General features: G+C 35.8%; 1 protein-coding gene across 3 annotated transcripts in view; it reads right to left on the minus strand.

Moving 5' to 3' along the window:
• The window catches only part of RAPGEF4 (Rap guanine nucleotide exchange factor 4), a 157,283-nt gene that overhangs the window by 121,077 nt on the left and 21,350 nt on the right, over positions 1–14,856 (minus strand). For 2 of the 3 annotated variants that reach the window (XM_075512054.1, XM_075512056.1), the window contains one exon: positions 10,733–10,879. In XM_075512054.1, the coding sequence (XP_075368169.1) occupies positions 10,733–10,879 (147 nt within the window). Of the gene's footprint in view, positions 1–6,179; positions 6,237–10,732; positions 10,880–14,856 lie in introns of those variants that run through there. The other variant, XM_075512055.1, reaches the window with a different exon arrangement.

Here is a 14,856-nt window from a genome sequence, read left to right on the forward strand (position 1 = left end):
ATGCATATTTTTATTCTGCTGAAACAAAACAATGATATTGCACCTGTTTCCACTAACCTGTGCTCAGAAATGTCTGGATAGGGTTTTGCAGAAATTAACAGAATAAAGCTTGTCTGTCTATTTTGGAAAATGAAATGGTTAATACTCCAAGAAAATGGTTTGCATTGGTAGTCAGACAAGATATTTTTCAAAGGTCAAGAGAGAGGTGGAATGCAAAATTAAATAGAAATTACTTAGGAAACAGTCAGAGGTTAAAATGTAAGCAAGCTGAATTCTATCAATAAATACTAAAAGCAGGATGGCAAGGTTTAATTTTAAATGCTGAGTATGTATCACCCTCAAACAAATGGTATACAAGCCTGGCTTAGAGCTAAGTACAGCGCCTAGAAGGACAAGAGTATTTTATCAATGTAATTTAAAATTAACAGAAGTAAAGAGGTCAGAAGATATTTAGTGTGTAAACTTTTATTTGTGAGTTTCAGTTTTCTTTTAACTTCATTTGAGATTTAACTAAGAAACTATTTTAAGCAAAGTTCAGAGGAAATACACACTAATGGTCTTATTGAATCAGGCATGACATGAAGGATAAAGAAATTGAGCCTTAAGCATCACACCAGACTGATGGTATGAATCCACAAATTCTGATAAACCACTGATTTAAACAACAGCCTATAACAGAAATAGTAGATGAAAACATCAATTCTGTGAACATCCACTTCATTACAGTGTATAAAAATACAGGGAGCATATGCCTTAGGTGGCCACCATGTCTTATTATGTGCTGTTCTTGAATATTTGTGGCATAAACAACCATTCACCAAAAGAAAAATTATCCATGAACAGCTTGTTCCATAAATCCCCTCGAGACTGAAACATTTCAGAGGACCTGCAGGCCCCTCAGGGCATGTTTCAGGCCTGATATTTTCACATTGCTGGTGAACAGATTTCTAGGAATTTTGTAGCTCGCTGAACTAATGGAATTAGAGCAACACCCACTAACCCTGAGAATGTTAAGTGCTGGAGTTCCAGGACTCAGATTGAAACAAGGATTGATTTAAGAGCAAGCATATGGATTATTTGGTTTTTTAAAAATTCTTGATATGTGGGACTGGCCATAATCAGCACAGATGACAGGCTGGGTGGGCCCTGTAATTCTTACTCTCTGCCACAGGAGAGATATTCCATATTCAGTTCTTAGTCTTTTATATCTTCATTTTTAAGCCTACCTCTGGGACGCCCAGAGTTTGTAAGGCTTTGATACAATTTACCTCAGTACAAGTATTGGGTTGACCATTTTGTAAGCACCCCTGAACTACTAAGCCACAAAATCGTTTGAGTGATTCCAGCCTCATGCTCTCACGTCGCATCAGCTATGTCAGTGGATAGAAACTGTTATACAAGGGAAGACGGTAAAGAGGATTTAAACCTAGTGCCAACAGCCTGTGCTGCATATTATACAAGCAGAAGGAAGCAATTAGTAATTACCTGGGTTGAAATCCCACAATGCTCATTGATTTCAATAAGGTAGAGTTTCACCATGGATGAAAAGAGGGGAGGAACCAGTCTAAGGCAAAGGGCAAACATTGAACCTTACAGCCCTGATTATGACCAGGAATTGAACGTTACAGATCTGATTATGACCACGAAAAGACATCTATCAGAACTGTTCTATCTAAGGCAAGCAAAGGCCACTCTCTTTGTGAGCCCATTTATTAATCTGTATACCTAATAAATTGATAATGTCTGGGGTTTAGCTTGTTTTGAGTTTTAAGATGTTAAATGCTCATTCAAGGGAGTGCTTCCTTAAGGAAGGAGGCATTTACAATCAGCTAAATAGGAGCTGTAGGTTACATTTTTCTTGGTACATGAAAGTTAACTCTTTTACAATATTTTTACAAAATATTTTATAAACTAAACAAGACTGTCAGAATAAAAAAGAATAATATATAATATAATAGCCTTGTTTTCAGTATGTGTTAATCTGCATAAGATCTTCCACTGCCAGATCTTATTGTCAAAGATCTCTAATTTTTTTTAATGCCAGCAGGTTTAAGCTAATGGATTTTTAAAATGTCAATATTAAAACATATCCATTGATCTAATAAATGGTATCACATTATTTGCCTGACCCAGCACAAGCAGAAAGCACCCATTCAAATGCAGCATGCAAGCACACATTCTATAGGAATGCCTTGGAGGAACACACAACAATATCCATTGCTGTAAAGCAATGAAACCTCGTTGCTAAAAGGAAGCTTCTAAGAGTTTACTAATTTTCTCAAGAACCTGGAGGAACCAGTAATAGTAGTTAACCTTTTGTGTGAGGAAGAAAAAGCACGACTCATCTGAAAAGAAAAGCCTTATGCAGTTGATCACTTTGGTATCCATTCTAAGGCAGGAAAGGACACTGCCAACCACAAATGCAGTTAGAACCAAAGCTCCAGGCAATTTGACACAGAAGTCCGACAAGGCAAATATGAATTTAATGTATTAATATATACACACAATACATATTAGATAGATAGCAGATTATATACACACACACATATCTACAAAGACGTAATTCTGTGTTATGCATTTTTTCTCTCTGTGACAGATGAGAATGAGACACATATTTGATAGTTAAAATGTATGTTTGGGAAAAAAGCCAGAAACTATTTTATAAGCTTCAAATCTTACGGTTCTTCTGAAAGACATTTTTACCTAATAAAAATGAACAAATGAAAGACCAGAAGTTTGCTCCCTGAAATAAGATTCATAGGCTCCCAGTTGTGTTTTGCAATATATGTTTTTGCCATTTAGCACATCATGCTTAGAGATACCACATTTAATAATACAATCTGCTGAGGATGAAAAGCACTTTCTTTGCTAATAAAAAAGCTGGTTATAGAAAGTGCATGTTTGGCAGTAAAGCTTCAAAGAAAAATAGCAGCCTCAAAAACATCTGCAGACTTTAAGTGTATACATTTCAGTTTGTCAGACATTCTTCTGTAATTTAAATATTTTAGGAATTAATCAAAATAATTTCTTTTCTTGAAAATTGGATGAATCCGTATTTTTCAACTTCACCTCTAACCATGACAAAATATGAGAAAACCAATAAAGGCACTACTTAACAGGGAGACTGACATGCTCTCTGTATGTTTCTACTTCTTTTTATCCAAGAAGGAGCCTCAAATAAGTCAAGCCTTCTGCAATATAATTTAAGACTCTTTGAAGTGCTAATAAACATATAAACATTTACAAGGGTTGTAAATAGGCATCACAATATATTTTTGCACAGTGTCTGGTATAATAGGATTTAACAGGGGCTTCAAGCTGATGGGCATTACTACAGTGATACAGAACTGCACCCAAGAGAAATGACATGCTAGTATGGTTTAAGAGAAATCAGGTCTACAAAGCCCTATTCCATCTCCACATGGTGATCAGTGACACAGTCACAAAACGTTGCTATTGAAATAGATTCAGCATAAACCGGGAGACTGAGGTGAAAACTGATTGTAGGGATGACATACAAGAACATGCATCAGGAAAGTTTGTTGCAGAGAGACATGAGGAAGGATCAGACCTTTCCAATCAGCTTGTTGTTTTTCAATGTGTTCAGTTGCTTAAGGGATGTCTGAAGTGCCTGTGTCTTGTCACCTTAAACCAACGATAACAACAAAGAAATGGAAACTCACAGAGTTAAAACTAAGTGGATCCCTTGATCTTCCGCAGAAATTGTGCCTCATTGACAATATTGAATATCATACATAAGGGCATAGCAAATTATCTGAAACTGAGTGGATAATTATTGATTATTAACTTCTCGGTCATAATGCCATTATTTAGAAAATAACACTATCTCTAGACTCTATCAAAGACTTGTACACTTCCATCAGTACATATCACGCCAAGAGAAAAGCTGTGTTACTGAAGTGAAAAATCCAGATTAATTCCTAGATATGTTTCTCCACTGCCAATGGCCAGGAAAGTTACCTTAGGAGATACACTGTCATAAACAGTGTTCACAAAATCTGCATCCATTTTTTAAAACATGAAGTGATTAATACATCTGAATGAAAGCAGCAGTCACTGTGTTGCTATGCTGACAAACATGGCTTGTTCTGATGTAAGTCTCACTACAGAGGATAGAATGCCGTTGCATACTCATTTAAATCTGCTCTACCAGACAGAGAGCATCACTTGTTAAAATTAGAAATGTCTGACAAAGCAAAACAAGAGAAAACACCCTAAAAACATATTACAAGGACGGTCAAAACCAATATAACAGCAGCACTAAAGGCCAGACTCTGCTCCCACTTAGCTCCACATGTTTCAAAGCAATTGTGCTGTATTCACTTGAAATATGCTCAATTCACACCAGCAAAACTGGGAGTGCAATCTGGCACTTCTTCTTGGTATAATAATAATTTTGGAATCTTTCCCTGCTACTCAGTTGCAAGCTTTATCAACATTAACACAGAAGGCACGAAGGTAGGATGTTAGTTACTTTCAAAGCTTTGCTCACATCTTGCCAATTCTGTGTTTACTGTCATATTGTAAAGCTGGGGAGGGGAGGAGGACTTTTTATATTCCTCCCCCTTCCATGTGTTACTCTAGGAAAAAAATCTCCTACTTGCCTATCATCACTTCATTTTTCAATGTCTCTCACACTAGCTCTGTTTCTTTGCATACAAATTTGAATTGGTCACCAGCTGAAGATTTGCAGACAGCATAAGCAACAGATTCCACACATTTGAGTCCTTCCACATCTTCCTTCTGTTTTGTATTCTGTATCTGATAACATGGAATAATTCTTCCTTATTCTGACAAGATGGCTATTTGAGAGGTTGGTGAACACAGTATTCCAGCTACATTGCAAATGCAGGCTACTACAATTTGATCACTTTTACATTTCTCAAATAAAACCCCCTTAGAGAGACAAATCATCAAGGTAGAGTTTGAGCAGTCAATGGAGAGTGTGACATGAAGCAGGTAAAGACAGCTGAGCATTCCAAAGTGTTCCACCTTTTTATACTTTTGTGGGTCTCCAAGCACTTCACTATTTTAAATCACATGATCACCCATCCTGCAAAGCTAAATATTCTGTATATTATTAACTATAGTTTCATACCTCTACAATGTTCACCTATGGGAAATCAGTAAATCAGAGCAAAGACTTCTGCAATTGATTACTGGGCAATAAACTGGCGGAGTAGTATACCATAAATCAAGCTGATAGTTTAGGGGCTGGACATGAATCTGATTTTTTGTTCGAGTCCCCCCTCCCAGTATTTCATTTCTCAGATCAAATTTAATCTCTCACTTAAATGAACTGGAAAGAATTTCTGGTATGGAATACTCATTGGTGAAAAGGTGCATTAGAAAGTACTGACATTTACATGAGATTCCTAATACTCCTTAAACATGTTGAGGTATTCAGGAGTCTACCAGAGAAAGAAACAAGAACATTCTCAAGTAACAATGTAACATATATTTTCCAGCAGCCTAAGGCAAGGAAAGGCTCTGAAATGCTGCCTACTGCATTACACTGCAAAATACCTACATGAGATTCAGTAATGTACTTCGATAAATAATATACTTACAGCATGGCCAAATGGATAAAACAAATGAAAATCCTTACATGTTCGTTTTCATTAATGTATTTTTACAGTGCCTTCGTAATTCCTACTGCCATAATCCTGACACATGAGGCATAAGATTATATTATACCTTGATATAGGGGATATGATTAGATATACCTTAAAAAGACAAAATGATATTACCTGCAAATGCACTGAGAGCTGTGGTCTCAATTCTGATGAACTTAAGCCTTATTCAGAAATCTCACTGACCAGCACTACAACATTTAAGTCAGCATGCCATTTCATACTTGTATTTCCTACACAGCATTCCATTGAAATTGTATGTAAAATTTCTTCTGTTCTGACAGAGGATTTGTTTTTAAACTAGCTCATTAAAAACAAACATTCACGGTGCTCAGAAAACAAAGACGGTAAGAAAGCTGCTTCTCCCAAAGCTATCATTTCAGAGCAGTGAAGTCTGCTGAGGGCTACTGAATAATCATCAGATGGGCAAAAGCAGGAAGCAAGTTACGCTACTATTTATCAGACTACAAGATGTGTAAGTGCTGCTGAATATGAATAAAAAAGAATTAAAATATTCATTCTGACCTTATAGGGTCCAAGACTCCCTTTCTCCAAAGTTAGTGCATACTGAAGTAATAGCTGTTCTTCATTTACTCAGGATCAAATGTTTCTCAAGGCATGTTCAGTAACTTCTAACATAATCTTATTCCACACAAAAGGAAATTGGTTATTTGTATGTTATCCAAGGAAGGCTGAGTAATTCACTGTGGTAGGAAAGACCTCTAAAAATAAGTCACCTCTCAGCAGATTCACTCCCTTCCTGTCTGGGTTTGAATCAGTTTGCAACTGCATGAAAGGACAAAGCTTGAGGATGAACTACAGAGAACTTCTGTAATGATAACACTGCTCAAATACATTCATTTCACTCCTACTCTGTTTAAACGAATCCAAATATTAGGGGTGGAGCAAGCCAGTGACCCAACAGGATGTGCATGACCAGAGCTCCTCGTGTGTAGCCTTCTGCTTTCATGTTTATTTTTGGATGTATTTTCCTTTGTGCTTTGAAAGTTTTTTGGGCAAGGTAGCTAGCACCACACTAACTCATTGATACTAAAGAGGGAAAGCAAGTTCTTATCAACACAAAGAGTAATTCTTCCAACAGATTCATAGAGCATCTTGGAAGTCTACAGTGTTATAACAGTGATGAATAACTTCTTTCATGTTTGTTAGTGCTCCTCAGAGATGAAGTCCAGGGACAATTGGTGCACAAAGGCACATCACCAGTGATTCCCATAACCTCCTAGAGCTTCTTCCTCAGGGAACAGTGTTCAGCTGTGTGAGAACCTAACCAGAGATTTCATCGTCTCCAATCTGCTATAGCAGCCATTGATAGAAAACAAGTCTCCAAGGATGAGTAAGCTTAGAAGTTCAATGGATGTTCCAAACAGGATGCTACTTCAACAGATACAGTCATTAGAGAAAAGACTAGGCCATTTCAACTGGTAATTGTTGTTATCAGGACAGTATCATTTGTTTTGATCAGCATTCCCTGACTGTTAAAAATGGAGATCATAGAAAATCTTTCTGTATTTAAAGGGTTGATTGAATATGTGGTTCTGTATATTACAGAAGGAATCTTATAGTTTTGATAAAGAATATCCCATCTTTTCCTCAGAGAGTATTTAAATTTATAAAATTGACAGAAGAATAGTGATAAAAAAGAAAAAAGTCTGTTTAGAAGTAGCAATCTCTTTCTTTCAGGTATAGACCCAATTGTAATTGTACTCAAATAAATTAATACACTTTGCTGTATATTGTGCATTAAATATGTTAATAAGCCACATCTGGTCTCTGAAACATTCTATCAATACAATTGTTTCTTAGAGCAATACAGCTAATACAGGAACTTTTCAACTTAAACAAAACTCAGAAAAATCTGTAAATTCATAATATGAAGTTACAGAGATTCTGAAATTTTTTCTAAACTTAGAAATAACTAAAATAGATAGGTATTATATCTTTCTCAAAATCTAGTTTCAGGATTTATACTAAAAGTTTCATAATCAGTATAAATGGACATTTATTTGTCTTTCAGAGAACTGCATAGATTTGTGGTAGAAAAACATTTGTTGCAAACATGAACTTCATCAGCAGGTTTCAGTGTCAACAAATTTTTACTATAAAGGTAGATAGTTCATAGGTCTTAGTCCTATCATTTCAGATTAGTTGCACAATAAATTAAAGTCAATACTGAATCAATTTATAACGGTTCATTTTCCAAGATTATATTCACAACCTAAAAATAAAAAAGAATATGAAAAATTGCAGTCTTGGAATTTCCATGCTCTCTATGCCAAAAATCTTTAATCTGCTAACAGAGAGTTTTCATTTGTTCTTTCCCTCAAAAGAAGGAAAAAAGTAAATTTCCCCAAAAGTAAATTTCACAGGAAAAAAAAAACCAAACCCAAAAAACGTAATCATATATAAAATGTATTTTTTGCACTTCTATTATTAATGATAAAAATCTTACATTCATAAAAGCAGTAACCATTTTAAGAATTTCAACCCTACACTTTATTTAGGTTGTTCTTAAACTACAGTATTATATTATTTTGGAATTATTCAACATTTTTTAAATGGAGAAACTACTTCTTTCTGGAATTAAATTCTCATTATCTGGAAAGTTGAGATTTGTATGCACTAGATTTTAGTTCTTAGCATATCTGGATTGTAATGACACTGACACTGTCTTCTCCCATTTCTCCCATGGTACCATTGATAAAAAATATCTGTGATCCATTCTTGACTTTGTGTGGGTTTTCATTAAAAACAAATTAAAAAATTACCTGAATGGCATTTCACTGTATCAATAACCATTTCCCCATACGGGCTTTGTCACAGCAAAGATATATGAATCTTAGGATAAGGTAGACAGAACTACACAGCATCCATAACATAACAAAGAGTTTCCCTGAAGAAAAGTATTTACTTTTCTTCAGATAACAATAACAACAATAATAATAATATACTACTGCTGCTATTGCTAGTATATTTTGGGGGAATTTTCTTAAATAATTTTCTGTTTTGAACATTCTCTGTTTATCATACCTTAGCTGCAGTTTATGTAGCCTGTGGGACTAGTAGATTGCAAGGAAACAAATACTGCCTTGAAAAAAATTAACAACTTAATCCTACCTCAGACTAACCAGCAAAGCTATATTTCATGGCAAAATTTTCCACTCACTAAGAGCACAGGGATAGCCTCCTTGAAAGAAAGCACACCAAAATACATGAAAAGTTCACTGCAAAACTGCACAAAAGGCAAAGAAGCACAACAAAGCTAAACTGTGGTCTGTGACTGACACCTGCAGCATCTGTGACATGCTCTACTGCACAATTTCATAAAATCTGCAATATAAAAGATGTGTGCTAAGGCTCCCTATGATAGCTCCCAATACTTTCAACACACGTGACCTTTTCCAAAAGCATCTATCATCAAAAAACTCATCAAAATCAGAAAAATTATTAGAAACAACATTGTATTAGTGATTAAAGAGCAAATGACATTGGCATTTTTGTTTTAAAACAACTTTTTACATGTTTCAAAATTTTTAAGAAGGGAACTTAACCTCCACTCCACCAATATTTCTGATAGGAAACCAACAGTCTCTAAATGCTTAGCAGGAAAGCCACATACATAGCAGAAATTACATTACAATTAAAGGTGAATTTAAAAAAAAACGTTACTTGAGAAACCTACAATTAGATTTATTCTCCTCCATCATGAGCCTGTAAAGCAGTATCTACATAAAAAATTTCTGGCCACTGGCAAGTGTAGCATATGTTAAAACAGATGAGACCACTGGCATATTTAATCTTTTAATGCCAGGGTCTAAAACTATAATGCAGCTCCTGTCGAGAAAAAAGCATGAACTGCAGAAAAATATTGCATTGTGAATTTCTTCAAATTTGCTATGAGACTTTACAAGCATTTTATTTTAGCTGCAGACATTGCCAAAAAAACTGTACAAATTATGGCTATGCAATTCAAAGAATGAAATCTGATACTGTCAGAGCATTCAATGGCAAGCACATTTATTCATATATTGGTCTCGGTCATGCTGCACCATTAACTATGCTCAAAGCAACATATTTGCAGACAGGTGATATTAGTTCTGCTTCCTCAGTCAGTGTAGCTAGTTGTGGATTTTATTTTCTTTCTGATACCCTTACTTTAGTACCGCCTTAGGACAATTATTTGGAGTATAATACTGCTCTTTCTCAGGAAAAGAGAAAGCCAAAAAAACCCCATCTATCTGCGCTCAGGAGAGAAGCTGAACTAAAATGCTACTACCAGCATCTATTTCTTAAATATAGTTCATGTCCCTAGATCTGCAACTTTAGGACACCGTCACACCATCTGACAGCTCTATACAACACCTAAATTTGTACAGTCACCATTTAAAACAAGCTGGCAGTACAAATCGGCACTAGTGCAGGCCAGGCCAGCAGGATGCCTTCCAATTCCCAGAACACTTTTCAAATCAAGTGTAATGCTTACAAAAATGCGAACTGATTGAAGTTCAGTAACTTAGCACAGTAACATGTTAATGAAGTCTTCTCAGCATGGATACACACAGATTATGGAATGAAGAACCTCAGCAGTACGTTCTCCACAAAGGAAAGTTTTAAGGGAATTCACATGTAATCAGTAACAATTTTTAAGTGATATTGATCCATCTGCAAATTCTAAACCCCTTACAGCTGGTGATGAGACAGGAGTAAAGGAGAATAATTTAAAATATCAGAGTATATTAAGGATAGACTCTCCTCATAAATGCTGGCAATAAAAGCACCTTTAAGGCTAAGAAAGCAATGCTTGCAGTATACAAATAAATTCCACCAGAAATTCCACCAAAGTTACTTCAGAAGAAGCTCGCAAGAAAGAAATACAGGAGTATGTAATCATGCAGAATATGAAGCACTAAAAGGAAGTAAAAAGACTTTTCTTTTTGTCCAAACTAATTTAAAAGAATTATTACTTTGCTTACAATATAAATGTGCTTACATTTCATTACAAACACTTAAAAGGTTAAATCACTTTTTCCTGCATAAACCGCAAATAAATCAGAATTTACCTCCCAAAGTGCTTTAAAGTCCTTCTGCTCAATTCGAAGGAGCTCGCTATATTCTCTGGTAACGATGGTAGCATGGCGAGGAGTGTTATCCAGAATGGACTCTCCAAAAGCAGTTCCTATTCCCAGAGTGCATATTGTCACAGCATCCTTCGAATTAAAAATAAAAGGACACATATTAAGTATTCCAGGATGTTTTAAGAGTCTTTATGTCACATTTGTTAACAGCACTGCCTTAAGATTCTTCAGCAATTTGCTTTAAAAGAAAATTAATTAAAAGTGCCAACAAAAAAATCAATATATGCTGATTAACAACACAACAGGACTTCTGTTTTCTACAACCATCAGTTGAATTAGACATTTCTGTCTGCAAAGGAGAGAACACAAGAGTCACCTTCACCTTTGGAAGAAAGTTATGACCTCTGTTCATCTCCCTCTGAAGACTGTTGTGATGAGGAGATCCTTTAGAAATATCAGAGGTGATCAGAAGATAACTAGCATCAGAAATGCCATCTTGGAATATAAATTTCTGCCCTCTATAGGCTACCTCATCAGAAAGAAAATTTGACTGTTATGTTTTCTCAGTAAACATAACTTTCAATTACAATATCCTCTTGTATTTATAATGCATTTCCCTATTGTACAAGGTCTGTGCACAGTGCAGTTGTACAGTTTAATCAACTCTTGGCCTTTCTGTAGAAAATGCCAGTAAATCTCTCAATTGTTAATGGATGCCTGCCGATTAAGTACCAGACTGAAAAAAAAAAAATTCTTTTCACATAAGTCAGGGATTTCAAGAAAACTATTAAAAGTCCAAAACAACCTGGAATAGAGTTGGTCCCAAACATGCAGTAAAGTCCACTTCAAAAGAGTCTATGTGAGCACATGCCATTCATGTGATGGAAAGATGCCTAAATCAATCCCCCTTGGCCAGGAACTCCTCTGTAATAGTTCCTATATAAATTATGAGCTACTGCAGACAAAAAATTAGAGTACTCGAAATTAAATAACTTGCTGAATCAAGATCTTTAGATACATGCTGTACTTTAGGCTTACAAGTTGCTATGTTCCTGAGCACAGGCTTGAAGCTGAACAGTTATGTTATGTCTCTTTCTGAGTTGGGCCTTAACTGACTGTCTTTTGAGTAATTGAAAAAAAATAGCAACAGCATTAAAAATTTAAACTGATAAAAACTGCACTTTACTAAGGAAATCATACATGCACACAGACAAATATACATAAACATATACAAACACATGCTAATTTTACTTAATACAACATTAGGAATATAGTTTAATTCTAAAATGTAGGATTCATGAAATGTCTACAAAAATAAAAGCAGAAAATTTTGTCATCCCATCCACTAAATCCTTGTGGCTGATAATCCAGGAGAGATGCATGAGCATATTTCAGCATCATTTTCTGTGTTTAAAATTGCATTGTTTTCCTTTCATGCATCTAATAAGTGGTAATAGGCAAATGTTATTAAGATCAAGTTAGTAGCATTGTAATTGCATTACAAAGACAAATGCCCATAATAGTCCAGTTCCCTGAACCATAGCAAATTGCTTTTGCACAGATATTACCATATAAAATTATGTGTTCAGGAAAACAAAATCAATTATTGTCTTAGAAAAGATCTAGGAAGAATTTACCAACTGTCAGAAATAAATTTTCAAGGAAGGCAAATATGAGCAGGCACTGTTTAAAAGAAAGAATATTTGGGAATGAGCACCTAAGCACCTAAATAGAAGTCTCTATAAACAGCCTATCGTACAGGCTATACACTAAAGTTCTACCTTAACAAGCTTACTTTTCAGAGCTGAAACACTATATGCATGCTACTATACTCACAATTGCACTCAAAGGAGCTACAAAGAAAATGTGCCTACTGCTCACACAAAATTTCATCTCCGGGTCTCCAATACATTATTCTCAACTTTAATTAGAAAGTTCAGATAAAATGTCTCTGTTTAGGGCAGAATAACCAAATAGCCTGGCAGAAAAAGTAACTTTTCCATTAGGTGGATCATAAGCAATATTTACATCTTCCAAATTCTTTCTCACTCCATTCCCTCCGTCCAAAACAAAAAACCTCCTTTGAAACACTTTTTTTTTTATTCTTTACAAGCCTAAAGAATATATCTTTAAAGACAGAATAGAGAAGAAAAGGAAAGGTGTTGGTTAAGGAACCACTTTCTAAGATAACTTCTGATAAGACATCTGTTCAGCCTGAGAAATAAATTAACATTGTGGGGTATTAAGTCAAGGAGATGGAATGGTCCTATCTACATTCATTAAAGAAAAGTCCAGGCTTCTATCAAGTGAAAGTTCTTTCAGGTTTTTTCCCCAGCCATCATTACTCTCCATTGAGGTGCAGTTTTGCAGCCAGCTAGGGAGCAAGCCCATCTGTCTTCTTCAAGACTTCAGAGCCCCATTTTGTCTCTGCCCTTTGTTTATACATCTCTAGCCTCCTGGGGAACCAGGTGTGGGTTTCCTATTACGCCTGTTAACCTTACACTCAAGAATCTCCTGCTGTTCAGCGTAGACTTCAGGAGGATTGCTGGCAGCTCAAAACTCGGTTTGCTGTTCCCCTCTGCAATCCCAGAAGCAGCAGGGGGTTCTAGCTGCTGGTAACCAGCTAAAATTCACACAGCTATTTAAAAGGCAGTATTAAAGACTTAAAAAGATGAGATTGTTTCCATTGCTATCTGTCCTCTGAACACACTATAAAATGGTATAGTTCAAATGAGAGGCTGTTTGTGTATTCAGTTTCACTGACTCTCACTGGCAGGTGAGACACATGCAGTGAAAGAGTTGTTAAATCTCCCCCCCCTCCATCAATCTAAAACATTATTGAATTTGTAAGAACATTCTACAGAATGGATGAGAATCGGAGACAAGGCTCTGCCTTATTCCCTCCCCCACCATCACAAGGCACGTCCCTGCATGCTCCTCCCTGACTTGTGACACTTTCTATTTTCCAACCTGGCAAACAGAATTTTTGTACTGTGTATAAACAAAATCATGGTGTCTGAAAGAGAAATGAAGAAAATAGGAAAAAAAATTATGAGTGCTAGGTTGAAAGGGATTGGGCATTTTTCACTGGGAGTTGATGTAGCTAGTTTGTTTTTAATTTCATCATCTTCCCATACCTTATACCTTTAACTCACCTCTGCACCTGTGTCCCTCCAAGACTCCATACCATCTCCATGTTTAATTGGAGATCTGCAAAAGCTGGCATTTTGAAAAGTTTGCTTATTATTACTTCGACACAGTTCAGTTTGTCCTCAGCAAAAATTTCCTTTTACAACAGAGAAACCAAAGTATACACATGAAAGTAAACTATCTGTTCTGTGAAGTTATTTTCCTGATCCATTACCTCCACTGGAGTATGTTTCAGCCATTCACATAGGAAATCCTTATCAAACTACTTTTAAAGATAACATAGAAATATCTTCTCACACTAGAATTGCAGTTTGCCAACGTATGTTAGGCCATCCTCTTTACACAAGACAAGGTGATTTGCTCAAAGGAGGCATTATGCTTCTAGAAAGACTGTGACCAAATTCTCTTCTAGTTCCTAATTAAAATATTTACAAATCAGATTAATTGTACTGTAATAACATTCATTATTTCCATACCTTTCTCTCTGATCCTCTAAAAGCTACTTGCAACGTCTTGGACTTTTTGCTAAGTTACCTGGCAGACAGAATTGAAATTATTTTTCTATATTAACTTTCAATAAGCTAAGTTCAAAACCAAAATTAGTACAACCACAACACTGTGGAGCTCAGCATGGGCCAACACACCCTGCTGCTCACCTGAGTACATTAGTCCAGTCAATCTCTGTGTTACAATGGGTAGAGCAGCTCTCATGCCCAAACTAAGTAATTTAAAGCTAGCTTGGGCATATTTACACTACACTACAGACTACAGTACAAATCTATGTCATGACTTCACATAGGTTATCTCCAAAATACATAATGGCTATTTACACGCATACATAATGGCATTTGCATGTAGAAAGCAGTATTGCAAGGACTGTCCTGTTTAAATCCCTTTCCTTGTTTCCATTTCATCTTACAACATACCTCCTTTGTATTCAAACAGCCAGGAAAGTCTTC

Source organism: Mycteria americana, chromosome 9 (assembly GCF_035582795.1).
Source record: "Mycteria americana isolate JAX WOST 10 ecotype Jacksonville Zoo and Gardens chromosome 9, USCA_MyAme_1.0, whole genome shotgun sequence".
Lineage (NCBI taxonomy): Eukaryota > Metazoa > Chordata > Aves > Ciconiiformes > Ciconiidae > Mycteria > Mycteria americana.